Here is a 14956-nt window from a genome sequence, read left to right on the forward strand (position 1 = left end):
CAACGAAGATGGGAAGGATGCAAAGGCCACCTCAACATGGTATGGGGAATAATGATTAACCATTTTTTTCTTTTAAATCTTCGACTCTTATTTCAAATGAAAGACTTTGCTAATTTGAAAAATACAAAAACTTAAAAATAGCAGCACACATAATTGACTAAAAGAAATGGAACAAAAGGAGAAGAAAGAAAAATAACACTGACCACATATATGTAAATATCAAACCATTATGTTGTACTTCTGAAACTAATATAAGATTACGTTAATTATAACTCCGTTTAAAAAATTCCCGTTGTGGCACAGTGGTTAATGCATCCAACTAGGAACCATGAGGTTGCAGGTTCGATCCCTGCCCTTGCTCAGTGGGTTAATGATTCAGCGTTGCCGTGAGCTGTGGTGTGGGTTGTAGATGTAGCTCGGATCCCACGTTGCTGTGGCTCTGGCGTAGGCCGGTGGCTATAGCTCCAAGCCTGGGAACCTCCATATGCCGAAATAGCAAAAAAGACAAAAAAAAAAAGAAGAAAGTGTTCAAAAAGTTCACAGAGAGGTCCACATGGGAGGGAACTGAGGCTTCCTGCCAGCAATCAGCCCCAAATAAGTGAGTCATTTTGGAACTCTATCCTTAAGCCCCAGTCAAGCCTTCAGAAGACTGCAACCCTGGCCAACCCTGACTACCACCCCAAGAGAGATTACAAGCCACAACCATCTAAATAAGCTGCTTCTGAATTCCTGATCCACAGAAACTACGTGAGATAATATTCACTGTTGTTTTCTTTTGAAAGGAAGGAAGGGTGGCAGGCAGGCAGGTAGGCAGGCAAGGGAGGGGAGGGGAGGCGGAGGGAGGAAAAAGAAAAATCTATTTGAAAACTCTTAAAGCAATGGTCCCTATAACAATTCTTAATGTCTCTTATCACATCCTCGGAGGCAACATTCCTACCAGTAAAACAAAGAAACAGGTAATAACTAGGAGCTCCCATCATGGCGCAAAGGAAATGAATCTGACTAGGAACCATGAGGTTGCAGGTTCGATCCCTGGCCTCGTTCAGTGGGTTAAGGAAATGGTGTTGCCATGAGCTATGGTATAAGTTGCACATGTGGCTTGGAACCTGTATGGCTGTGGCTGTGGCTGTGGCGTAGGCCAACAGCTACAGGTCCGATTTGATTCCTAGCCTGGGAACCTCCATATACTGCAAGTGCAGCCCTAAAAAGCAAAAAAAAAAAAAAAAAAAAAAAGATAATAATCAGACAAAAGTTATTATTCATGTTAAAAACAAAAACACTGATCATGGACTTGAGAGGGAATCAAAGACAACTTAATCTATTTCACAATTCTGCCTAGGCTGACCGTAACCTTGTCACTCAAGCCAACAATATGTGCTACCTTCACCATCTGTAACTTTTTAATATACTTAGGCAAAGAGTTTCCATTGTGGTTCAGTGGGTTAAGAGCCCAACTAGTATCTATGAGGATGCGGGTTCAATCCCTGGCCTCACTCAGTAGGTTAATGATTCAGCATTGCTGCAAGCTGCAGCGTAGGTCACAGAAGTGGCTCGGATCCCACATCGCTATGGCTGTGGCGCAGGACAAGAGCTGCAGCTCCGATTTGACCCCTAGCCCAGGAACTTTCATATGCTGCAGGTACAGACCTAAAAAACAAATATATAGGAGTTCCCGTTGTGCACAGCGGTTAACGAATCCGACTAGGAACCATGAGGTTCTGGGTTCAATCCCTGGCCTTGTTCAGTGGGTTAAGGACCTGGCATTGCCGTGAGCTGTGGTGTAGGTTGCAGACGCGGCTCGGATCCTGTGTTGCTGTGGCTCTGGCGTAGGCCAGTGGCTACAGCTCCAATTAGACCCCTAGCCTGGGAACCTCCATATACCGCAGGAGCGGCCCTAGAAAAGGCAAAAAGACAAAAAAATAAATAATAATAATATATATATATGCAAACATAACCCATGGGGATGCTACCAACCTGATGTGTTGACAGCTTCACCTGGTTCTACAATTAACTGCATAGAGGCTTGTTTCTTCTTTGAAGAAACTGGATCTGATTCTGGATGTGCTTTCTGGCACTGAATCTGAAAGAGATACAATATGATCTACTTTATTAAATTATCAATTCTGATTAAACACATTTGTTTTTAAATTGAAAAAAAAAAACACAAGTATTTAAAAACAATAAACCAGTTGGTAAAGTTACATATTTAAATAACTACTTGGAAAATCATTTCACATTATCTAGTAAAGTTGAAATTTCATATAACCTAACATAGAAACAATGTTGCTCTGAACAGTTTTTAAAAATCTGTTCTGACAGAAGACTGGATAAAAAATTATGGTATAGTCATATAACATATTACAAATATAATATTGAAATGAATAAACTACAGCAACATGAATGATTATGTTAAAAACGCAAGCTGCACAAGTATATAATCTCATCATATAAAGTTCAGAATAGGAGTTCCCGTCATGGCGCAGTGGTTAACGAATCCAACTAGGAACCATGAGCTTGTGGGTTCGATCCCTGTCCTTGCTCAGTGGGTTAAGGATCCAACATTGCCATGAGCTGTGCTGTGAGTGGCAGGCACAGCTCAGATTTAGCATTGCTATGGCCCTGGTATAAGCCGGTGCCTATAGCTCCGATTAGACCGCTAGCCTGGGAACCTCCTTATGCTGCAGGAGTGGCCTTAGAGAAAGGCAAAAAGACCAAAAAAAAAAAAAAAACAATAATAATGAAGTTCAGAATAGATGCAAAATCATGTAAAACACTACACACACACACACACACACACACACACACACACACACATATACATATATACATACATACATGCAGGAAATTCACTCCATGCAGGTAGGAGTTAATGTAGCAGGCCTGATCATTTAAAAACCTGCTTATAGTAAGGACCAGCCTTTGGCTGGCACCTGTGCACCTGGTTTTCAAAATGTTTCTTCCATTACCAACTGCTAAGGTTGTACCTGCTACGCCAGCCTGCCTAGACTGTTTGTATAAACAATGTGATTTATGGTGAACACCTACTTTTTACTTCTCCAGGGAATATAGAATTCTGGTAGGCAGAAGGTACCCATACAACCAGCCCCTAATAAAAATAGGCTAGGTCTCAAAAGGCTTCTCAGGGCAGAAAGACTATATGTTTTATAGCATCTCACAAGTTGATGGAATGAGTGTACTCTGGGTGGTCTCTTTAGAGAGCATAGGAAGCCTGACCTGGATTCCTCCAGACTCCACGTGATGCATCTTTCTCTCTTACCAATTTGGCTCTGTATCCTGGCTGTATGCCTACAGTCAATCTTGGTCACAAGTACAACTAACTACTGCAGAGCCTCCTGGGTCCTATTTAGGGAAGCACCCAACATGTGGATGGGGATGGTAGGAGGACCACCATCATAAGTAGTGGAAGAAATATTAACACAAATGTCAGCATACACCCATAAGCGGTAAAGCTATAAAGCAAAGGATGGAAATGATGAGTATGAAATTCAAGACAGTAGTTATCTCTGTGCAGGGAGGACAGGCAAAAGATAGGATAAAAAGGGGCGTGTAGATGCTTCAAAGGCATTGGTATTTCTTACACTGAGGAATGGCCACGTGGGTGTTCATTTATATTATTTCCAACACGTTACGTATATACATATTTTCTTTTGAAAATTTGAAATACATCAAGTCATAAATTTCAAAAATCTAGAAAAAGAAATCTCATTCATATGCTGCAGGTGGGGAAGAAAACCAGTAAATTATTTTGTAGAAAAAACTGACCATATTTAACAAATTCATTTGAAATGTACATATCTAGAGAAATCAGTTTACAACATGCATATAAGGAAGCATAAACAAAGGTGTTCACTACATCCCTGTGAGAATGAATAGAGGGAAACAATCTAAAAATCTATCAATAGGGGAATACATAAATAATGAGCCACTGCACTGCTAGTTCAGTGGATACGCTATGGAATAAAGCACAATTCCTAAAGTAACGAAAGCAAGTTTTCATTATATTCTGCTCCCTCTTGAAACCTCACTAAGGTTTTTTAAAAATCCCAGAAGAATGAAAAGAAAGAAAGTAGAAAATTAACAGAAAATCAATAAATTTAAAGATCAAGACAACTAAATCAAAAGAAAGGTAAGAAAAAAGTGAATGGCCAAGCAAACTGTGGTACATTCATACCATGAAATGCTACTCAGCAATAAAAAGAAATGAATTACTGATACAACAAAAACCTGGATGAGGAATTCCCATCATGGCTCAGCAATCCCAGTTGGCTCAGACCCAACTAGGATCCATGAGGACACAGGTTTGATCCCTGGCTTCAGTCAGTGAGTTAAGGATCCAGCATTGCCATGAACTGTGGTGTAGGTCAGACACGCTTGGATCCCAAGATGCTGTGGCTGTGGCCAGCAGCTGTAGCTCCAGTTCTGCTCCTAGCCTGGGAACCTCCACATGTCATGGATGTGGCCCTAAAAAAACAAAAAACAAAAAACAAAAAAAAAAAAAAAAACCACACCTGGATGAAGCTCCAGAGAATTATCCTGAGTGAAAAAGACAATTTCAAAAAGTTATTTAATTTATGATTCCACTTAAACATTCCTGAAGTGACAAAACTAGAAATGGAGAGCAGATTAGGGGCTTCAGGAGTTGAGGGGGTGAGGGTGAGACAGAAGTGTTGCTGCAAAAGGATAAGAGGGATCCTGCAATGACAGAATAGTTCTATATCCTGTCTATATCAATGTCAATATCCTGCTTGTAATGTTATACTATAGTTTTGCGAGATGTTACCTTTAGAGGAAACTAGGTAAGGCATAAACGGTCTTGCCTGCTACTATCTGTTACAGCTGCTTGTAAATCTCCAATTATCTCAAAATCTCAAGGATTGATTTAAGAAAGAAAAAAAAAGTAGGAGCTCCTAATATCTTTCTATAGAGTAGGTTCTCCTTTTAAGCAGATTGGATTGAAATGATTAGATCCTCACTCTCAAGGATTGAGCTGGGTCTGAGTTGAAATTTTAGTAAAACCCACTCAGTCCACTCATAACCTGCCATATTCTTCAAAATGAGCTCTCCTGGGTAACTGAGCCTGGTGAACCTACTTAGCCCTTAAAAATATTTAAAGGTATTCAGGTGAGCCCTTTGGAAGTTTTGCTTAACTTTTTTAGCCTCCAGCCCCAGACTGTTTCAAAATACCTCAAAATGGCAATTTGCAGTGGGCCCCTTTCCTGCAGTTGGATTCTGCCTTCTTAGCCCAATAAAACCACATGTTTCACTCCACTACTCCCACCTAAAGTTCTTCACTACCTCAGAAATTACAACTGTTCTTTGAGGAAAAGTGGTGATCAGTTTGGGGTGCCTCCAGGATTCCAATTTGACATCCCACCTCTGCACAAGTGACAACAGCCCTGCTTTCCTACAGCAGACTCCTTCTGTCTAGGCCAACCTCAGTTTTTGCCCAAACTGGCAAATACTCTCAGGGAAGAAAATGACTAACAATCATCAACTCATATTTTAAGGATTCTTCTTTCTGGAATTTTAGTTTTACCTAGTCCTTGTTTCTTCCACAGTTCTCCATGTCTCTAAAAATATGACTTGTCTGCACTTTATTCTTTTAACTAGCTGTTCCAACAGGAGTGCTGACCCACTCATCCTACATAAATACAGAACCTCTAGCACAACCTTGAATCGAAAGCCCTACAAGAACTTATTGAGAAAAAAGAAAAAGACAATATTGTTTCATGAATATAGATGCAAACACATTAAATATTAGCAAACCAAATCATCAAAACAGGTTAATACTTTATGTCCAAGTCAAGATTATCCCAGGAAACTCAGTGATTTAACTTGCAAAAATCAAGATAATTTAGCACATTAAAGAAGGTCTCTCAATTCTAACAGAAATGGATCTGTCTTCATTTCTTGGAACCAAAAGGCTATACATGTTTAATTACTTGCTTGGATTGCTTTGTTTTTGTCTCGGCATATGGAAGTTCCCAGGCTAGGGGTCAAATCAGAGCTACAGCTGCCAGCCTATGCCACAGCCACAGCCACGCTAGATCCAAGCCACTTCTATGACCTACACCACGGCTCACAGCAACGCCGGATCCTTAACCCACTGATCAAGGCCAGGTATCGAAACCATGTCCTTACAGATACTAGTCAGGTTTGTTACTGCTGAACCACAATAAGAACTCCTTAATTATCTGTTTATGTAAGTTTCTAGTGAATGCCATTTTCAGCACTACAGGCATGCCCACAGATACTGTAGGTTTAGTTCCAGATCACCCCAATAAAGTCACATGAATTTTTTTGATTTCCCAGGGCATGTAAAAGTTATGTTACACTATTTTATAGTATATTAAGTGTGCAATAGCATTATGTCTAAAAAAGCACATACTTTAATATTTTAAAATAGACATTGCTAAAAAATGTTAACCTTCAACTGAGCATTCTGAAAATCCTTTTTTTGCAATAGCGATATCAAAGATCTCTGATCACAGATCATAACGAATATAATAATAATGAAAACATCTGAAATATGAGAACTACCAAAATATGATGCAGAGACACAGAGAGAAAATCCTGTTGGAAAAATTGCAATGACAGACTTGCCTGAAACAGGGCTGCACAAACCTTCAATTTGTAAAAAACACACTATCTATGAAGGGCAATAAAGCAAAGCACAATAAAACAAAGTATGTCCTATGTATGCTTCTTTTCGCTAATTAATATTGTATTTTTGAATAATGTGCCTTCAATCATTAGCTTCAAAAACTCTTATCATGGAGTTCCTGTCCTGGCGAAGTGGAGGAAACAAATCCAACTAAGAACCATGAGGTTGTGGGTTCAATCCCTGGCCTCACTCAGTAGGTTAAGGATCCGGCATTGCTGTGGCTGTGGTGTCAGCAGCAACAGCTCTGATTAGACCCCTAACCTGGGAACCTTCATATGCCACAGGTGTGGCCTTAAAGGGACAAAAGATAAATAAATAAATAAATAAATAAATTCTTACCAGAGATCCTTTTGTGGCACAGGTTGAGAATCTGACACAGTATCCATCAGGACACAGGTTCAATCCCTGGCCTTGCTCAGTGGGTTAAAGATTTGGCATTGCTGCAAGCTGTGGCATAGGTGGTAGATGAAGCTCAGATCCGGTGTTGCTGTGGCTGCGACTCTGATTCAACCCCCAGCCCAGAATTTCCCATATACCCCAGGTGTGGCGGTAAAAAGGAAAAAAAAAACTCTATTCCAAAATCTATTTTGTAGAGTTAAATCAACCTATCCTCTTAAGATATACAATCAATAAAAGACTTATTCCTCTGTTTAGCAATAAATTGTCTTCAGTTTTTAGAAAATAATCAAACTTGCCAACCTGGATTAGGAAATTTCAATAGTAGCCCACTTTCACCAAAACCTAATTTAAGCATTAGTTTAGAAAGAATAAAAAATAATTGCGTTGTAATTTGATAATTCTAATTCCCAGACCTCAAATTTCAAATACAGGAAATGTCAGACCAAAATTTTCACAAAATACCTCTAAATTTTATATAAACTCAAGGGGAATATAGGATTCCCTTTCAAGAATAAGACTTACAAACAACTTAAGTAAAATGTACCTAACTTTATATTGTGTATTGCTTCATTCATCAAAATATTAAACCTGTACCAGCTCTCCCTTTGGACTTACCTCTTCTCTTGGTGACTGAATATAATTGTCTTTTATTTTAGGTGTTGAATTAAGTCCTGATTTTGTAGAATTTGTGCTAAAATCACTGGGAAGACCTAAAAAAAGTTAAAAATGTTTAAAAACAAAATATGTATAAAACCTGACACTATGACTCTTTTAAATGCAATTAGTTTAAATGAGGTACAAACATCAATTCAATATTCAAATATTCCTACAAGACATTAGGAACTGAAAAAGACAAACAAGGGGATTTCCCATCATCATGCAGAGGAAATGAATCCAACTAGGAACCATGAGGTTGCAGGTTCCATCCCTGGCTTGGCTTAGTGGGTTAAGGATCCGGCACTGCCGTGAGCTGTGGTGTAGGTCGCAGATGCGGATCCTATCCCCTGTTGCTGTGGCTGTGGTGTAGGCCGGTGACTACAGCTCTGATTAGACCCTAGCCTGGGAACCTCCACATGCCTCAGGTGCAGCCCTAAAGACAAAAAGACAAAAAATTAAATTAAATTAGATTAGAAGAAAAAGAAAACAAGAAAAAGACAAACAAGATTCCTGAAGAACTGTGTGCCAGTTCTTTCAGAGCGTGTAAAGAGATGATTTTTCCACTATCTGTATTTTTCTTTTGTTGGCCTATTCTTAAATTCCAATACCTTCTGATGCTGACTAGCACTTAGAAACGTTTTTGCCATAATTTATCTTTTCTTTAGGAAGCGGTGTAAATCACCAAACATTATCTCAAGCTCTCCAGTGCTGAACTTGATATTAATAGGACAAATTTATATTTTCATCCATCCCAACCCTCAAAGTTCATCTAGAAATGAAGCCTTACTTTTCTCTTCAAAACAGTCTAGTAAGATTTCCAGTATATTCTGGTTTGGCTCCGTATTAATGTCAGGTGCTCTAACAAGAAGGAAAGAAGGGAAAATGTTAACATATCATTTCCAAAAGATATTTGCTACTTATTAAAATTTACCTTGAAAATTCCTTATCTCCTTATTATAAAAATTAATTTTTATTTAATGGGAAAATTATCATCTATCTCAGGACAAAACAAGGATATGAAATTCCCAGAGTTTCCAGAAAAGTATATAAAGTGGTCATGTCAACATTAAGAATTATATTTGCTGATTGAAAACGCATGTCTAGAGCTACTTCAGACTATTGCTATATCTAAAAACAAACTTTTTGGAATAAATTCAATCATTTCTGAAATGCTTCTTTAATAAAGACCCTATGGTCACAAGTCCTGTTAGTTCCAACTAAGTCTTCCCTACAAGATCTCAAATGCACTTTTGATTCAGTATCTTTAACCTTAACAAGAGCTTATGAATCAATATGCATTTTTAATTAAAAATTACACTGAGATAACTGTAGATTCATATGCAGTTGTAAGAAATAACACAGAAGAGATCCCTTGTTCACTTTATCCAATTTCCCATAATGGTAACATTTCACAAAACCATATAGTATACTCTCACAACCAGAATGCTGATATTGATAGAATCCACCAATCATACTCTGATTTCTCCAGTTTTACAGGCACTCATTTGTGTGTTTGTGTATTTAGTTCTATGCAGTTTATCACAATTGAAAGTTCAGATATGACCACCAGAGTCAAGATACTTAACAGTTCCATCACCACAAAGATCCTTCTCTTGCTTTTTTAGAACCACACCCACATTTTCCTTTAGTCCCACAGAATAAACTGTATCTTCCAATTATTACCATTCAATCCACTCATAGATGTCATATAGTAGGGACTGAAACTGCCTCTTCCTGGTTCATCATTTAATCAGGTGAATTTCTTTTCTCACTGCCATTAAGTCATTGCACTGCTTGCATTAATATTTCTCTGTATATAAAACACTAGGATGACTATTCATAACCAGAGGGCAAAGAAACCACTATTTCAGGAGTTCCCGTCATGGCGCAGTGGTTAACGAATCCGACTAGGAACCATGAGGTTGCGGGTTCGATCCCTGCCCTATGCTCAGTGGGTTAACGATCTGGCGTTGCCGTGAGCTGTGGTGTAGGTTGCAGACGCGGCTCGGATCCCGCGTTGCTGTGGCTCTGGCGTAGGCCGGTGGCTACAGCTCCGATTCAACCCCTAGCCTGGGAACCTCCATATGCCGTGGGAGCGGCCCAAGAAATAGCAACAACAACAACAACAAAAGACAAAAAAAAAAAAACCACTATTTCAGTTAGAAGTAATAGTTTTTCCTTTCTTCATTTAAAAATTCCACTTTCTGGAATTCCCGTCGTGGCGCAGTGGTTAACGAATCCGACTAGGAACCATGAGGTTGCGGGTTTGGTTCCTGCCCTTGCTCAGTGGGTTAACGATCCGGCGTTGCCGTGAGCTGTGGTGTAGGTTGCAGACGCGGCTCGGATCCCGCGTTGCTGTGGCTCTGGTGTAGGCCGGTGGCTACAGCTCCGATTCAACCCCTAGCCTGGGAACCTCCATATGCCGTGGGAGCGGCCCAAGAAATAGCAATAGCAACAACAACAACAACAACAACAAAAAAAAAAGACAAAAAAGACAAAAAAAAAAAAAAATTCCACTTTCTGAAGATGGGAATAAAAATCACTTTAAGCACTTAAGTATATTAATTACCTGGAAGGTCGGCAAAATCTTCTTCTATAGCCATTTTTGAGATGATCCTGAAAGAAAAGTAAATCATCGTGGTGAAAATTTACGTTCTTGGAGTTCCTGTCGTGGCGCAATAGTTAACGAATCGGACCAGGAACCATGAGGTTGCGGGTTCAATTCCTGGCCTCACCTAGTGGGTTAAGGATCTGGGGTTGCCGTGAGCTGTGGTGTAGGTCGAAGACATGGCTCGGATCCCAGGTTGCTATGGCTCTGGCATAGGCCAGAGGCTATAACTACAATTCGACCCCTAGCCTGGGAATCTCCATATGTCACCAGTGCAGCCCTAGAAAAAGAAAAAAAGAAAAAAAAGAAAATCTATTTTCTTCATTTATTCATTCAGCAAGTATTTGCTGACTGCCTGTCGTAACACCATACAGACGAATTCTTCTTAATCAAGTGGAAAAGAACTTGCCTCATATCTTCTGTTTCCAAACCCTATACTGTTTCCTTACCCTGGGATTTATTCCATCTTCTTCCTCCTCTTCCCTCTCCTCTACCTCCTCCCATATCTTTTCCATGATCAAAATCATATTATCTGGGCTTCTAATAATTCAAGTTGGTTTACCAACAATATCTACTTATCTCCTTTCCCTGCAGGGAGAAGCCTCTAAAATAATTTTAAAGGACTAAACTGCCTTAAAACAACAATGAAACAGGATGGCACAAGGAAGGCTACTCAATATTCTGTGATAACCTTTTTGGGAAAAGAACCTGAAAAAGAATGAATACATGTATATGTATAACTGAGTCACTTTGCTGCACAGCAGAAATTAATACAATATTGTAAATCAACCATACTTCAATAAAATGTTTAAAAAAAAAAAAAGAATGGAAAAGAAGACTCTGGAAGATGAAAAACAAATGAAATGGGATAACTGATGAAACAGAATAAAAGCAGAGGCAGCCTAAACTAAGCTGAGAGGATACTGTCCTGAATGAGGAGTGAAGTTAATAAGCCAGGAAAAACCACAAGTATGCAGAACAAGGAAACTCAAGATCTGCAGGAGGAAGAGACAGGAAGGGGAATAAAAAGAGAGCAATAAAAGAAAACCTATATACAGGGCAGTAGAACCCCCCACACACACACTTCCCCTAGCCCCATAAACACAGAGATCAAAAACAGTACCCTAATGTCTCAGTCTCAAATATCACCAGCAACCATGACATTAAGTCTCTAAAACATTAAAAACTAGACATTAAAAGTCTCCAAATCAGGAGTTCCCGTCATGGCTCACTGGTTAATGAATCCAACTAGTAACCATGAGGTTGCAGGTTCGATCCCTGGCCTTGCTCAGTGGATTAAGGATCCAGCTGTGGTGTAGGATGCAGATGCAGCTTGGATCCCTTGTGGCTGTGGCTGTGGCTGTGGCTGTGGCTGTGGCTGTGGCGTAGGCCGGCAGCTACAGCTCTGATTGGACCCCTAGCCTGGGAACCTCCATATGCCCCAGGAGAGGCCCTAGAAAAAGCAAAAAAGACAAAAAAAAAAAGTCTCCAAAACCAAAAAAGCAAGATCAATATTAAATTTAACAATTGTGGGGAAAAGACCCAAAAGGAAACTAACATCAAGGATGACAAAGAAGAAAACTTTAAAAAAAGAAAAACTTCAACTAGTACCTTCAGGAGAGATCTGAGATAATACCAGACTCATAAAACAAAAGTTTTATATATATATATATATATATATATATATATATATATATACACACACACACACACTATAAACACTATACCATAAACACTAAACAGAGAGTAGAAAAACTCTTAATAATTAAAAACATAATTGTCTAAAATAAAGAATGGAATAAAGCTGTGGATATTTCTGAGGAGAAAAAAAAAACAACAGGAGTTCCTATTGTGGTGCAGCAGAAATTAATCTGACTAAGAACCATGAGGTTTTGGGTTCCACCCATGGCCTCGCTCAGTGGGTTAAGGATCCGCGTTACCATGGGCTGCAGTGTAGGTTGCAGATGCAGCTCGAATCTGATGTTGCTGAGGCTGTGGTATAGGCCGGCAGCTGTAGCTCTGATTGGGACCCCTAGCGTGGTAACCTCCATATGCTGTAGGTGTGGCTCTAAAAAGAAAACAAAAAAACAAAAAAACACAGACCAAAAGTCAAAGAGGAGATGAAAAATAGGAAAATAGGAGGAAGAATAAAATAAAGATCTAAAAAAATCAGGAGGTCTAACAGCTGACCAATAGTTATTTCAGACAGAACAAAGAAAAAGAGATATAACCTAAAAAGCTCAAACCTTCCAAATTTCTAGGACATGAATGGCCAGCAAAATGAAAGAGTGAAATACCAAAAAAGTGAGGATAAAAAAATTCTGGAATGTCTCTAGAAAGAGAAAATAGGTAACCCCAACAAAGGAGCAGCCCCAGTCATGGAAACAACAGGAAAAATAAAACACATGGACATGATGAAAACAGAGATGCAGAGCATATTTGCAGTATTTGTGCCCTATCTTTTCATTGCAAAATCTATAAAGTTAAATTCTCTAGTTCAAGGAGTTCCTGCTGTGGTCCATCGGGTTAAGGATCCAGCATTGTCTCTGCAGCAGTTCATGTCTGCTACTGAGGCATGGGTTCAATCCCTGGCCCAGTGCAGTGGGTTAAGTTTCCAGTGTTGCCACAGTTACAGCCTAGCTGCAGCTGTCCTGAGAACTTCCACATGCTGCGGGTATGGCCAAAAAATTAATTAATTAGAATACATTTCTTAGTGGAAAACTGGGTAGTAATAGGATGGATAGTATGCTTTTAAAAATTAATGTATTTAGAGTTCCTGTGGTGGCTCAGTGGTAACAAACGCAACTAGTATCATGAGGACTATGGTTTGATCCCTGGCTTCACTCAGTGGGTTAAGGATCCGGCATTGCTGTGGCTGTGGGTGTGGCTGGCAGCTGCAGCTCCGATTAGATCCCCAGCCTGGGCACTTTCATATGCCACGGTTGCAGCCATTAAAAAAAAAAAAAAAAAATGTATTATTACCAATATCAAATGTTTAGTAAGCTTCACCTTCACTTGGCCCAACGGGATATAAATGACCCCATCCCATGTGAAAACCTCTCTTTACTCCATTGTCTTTACTCAGCTCCTCTGACATCCTGAGCTGAGCCAAACTCCTGCCTCTACTAAGGCTTCCCTATCGGGGCTGCTACCTTCCCTGGCCTCTAATGGTTTTTGGATTGAATTATTCAGGAAGATGAAGACCTCTATTATATTTTAAGAAATGTGAGGCGTTCCCACCGTGACTCAGTGGTTAATGAATCCGACTAGGAACCATGAGGTTGTAGGTTCGATCCCTGCCCTTGCTCAGTGGGTTAAGGATCTAGCGTTGCCGTGAGCTATGGTATAAGTCCCAGGCGAGGCTCGGATCCCGAGTTGCTGTGGCTCTGGCATAGGCCCGCGGCTATGGCTCCGATTAGACCCCTAGCCTGGGAACCTCCATATGTCATGGGAGCGGCCCTAGAAATGGCAAAAAGACGAAGGAAAGGAAAGGAAAGGAAAGGAGGAGAGAGAGAGAGAGAGAGAGAGAGAAAGAAAGAAAATGTGAGAGCAGAGACTTTGTCTTAAACTAGTTTAATTCTTCCCAAATCCTGCCTAGTGCATTGTATCACAAAAACACCATTTTTTTTTATCTTATTGACATGCCAAATAAATACGACCATAAATTATGAGATAGAAATGTCTTTAAGAGTGTTTCTCACAGCCTGTTATCTTTGCAAGGTGCCTAAGGAGCAAAAGATTAAATCTATTTTACAGGTAGCAAACTAAGGAACAAAGACATCTAAGTCTGCATTTTATCATAAGTCATTTGATGGAAACAACTCAAGCACTTACGTCTCTTATCAGTACTCAGCAATTTAAAATAAAATACTTAAGTAAACTCCTGAGAACATTTAGCTAACTACCTTGCCTAATTTAAGTCACTCTTCTAGTGTCACACAATAAAATAAGAGTTATCAAACTTGCACACTGGATGTTTTTGAACATTAAATAACACCTGTAAAGTATTAAATTCCTCTTAATTTTAAATAGAAAAAATTCAAGGGTAAGACAGTTCTTTCACTGGGCAAATAGGAATCAAGCACCTACCACAGGGCCAAATGCTATTTAGGCACACTAGAAAACAAGTGGTGAACAAGACAAAGGAGGTCTCCTAATTCTAAAAGTCAGGACACAAAATGTTTTAACTTTCAAAATCAGTACACACTCAAAAGCTGCCAATTACAACTTATTTTTCACTCAATTTTCAATTTTAGTTTCATTCACTGTGAGATTATGTTTCTCAAAGAAAATAATATACGACCCAGCAGGGTCTCTGAACCCCAGCACTCCTGACATTAGGAGCTGGATGCCTCTGTTGGGAGAGCCTCCCTAACCTCCACCATCACATGTCCCTGGCAAGCCCTCTCAGGACAACCAGAAATTTTTCCTGATATCACCGAATGTCTCCTACAGGGCAAAATCACACCCAGTTAGAAACCTTAAAGTACAGGAATGAATGAGGATAATCTCTAACTCCTCGTTCTCAATTTTTTTTTTTTTTTTTTTTTTTTTGGCCTTTTAGGGGCGCACCCGCGCATATGAAAGTTCCCAGGTTAGGGTTGAAT

The 14956-nt window shown here is 39.6% G+C and overlaps 1 protein-coding gene across 3 annotated transcripts in view; it reads right to left on the minus strand.

The window, feature by feature from the left end:
• Positions 1-14956, minus strand: part of CENPC (centromere protein C) — a 77547-nt gene that overhangs the window by 61525 nt on the left and 1066 nt on the right. For all 3 annotated transcript variants that reach the window (XR_014812618.1, XM_013978751.3, XM_003482404.5), the window contains exons 2-5: positions 10311-10357; positions 8529-8599; positions 7700-7794; positions 1975-2080 (exon numbers count right to left, since the gene is read on the minus strand). Coding sequence is in view for 2 of the 3 variants with exons in the window: in XM_013978751.3 (XP_013834205.3) it covers positions 1975-2080; positions 7700-7794; positions 8529-8599; positions 10311-10357 (319 nt within the window). In the remaining variant the exon portion in view is untranslated. The remainder of the gene's footprint in view (positions 1-1974; positions 2081-7699; positions 7795-8528; positions 8600-10310; positions 10358-14956) is intronic.

Source organism: Sus scrofa, chromosome 8 (genome assembly GCF_054392235.1).
Source record: "Sus scrofa isolate SSC_HxYL_T2T_F1_AM1 chromosome 8, Sscrofa_HxYL_maternal_Yorkshire_Landrace_v2.0, whole genome shotgun sequence".
Classification (NCBI taxonomy): Eukaryota; Metazoa; Chordata; class Mammalia; order Artiodactyla; family Suidae; genus Sus; species Sus scrofa.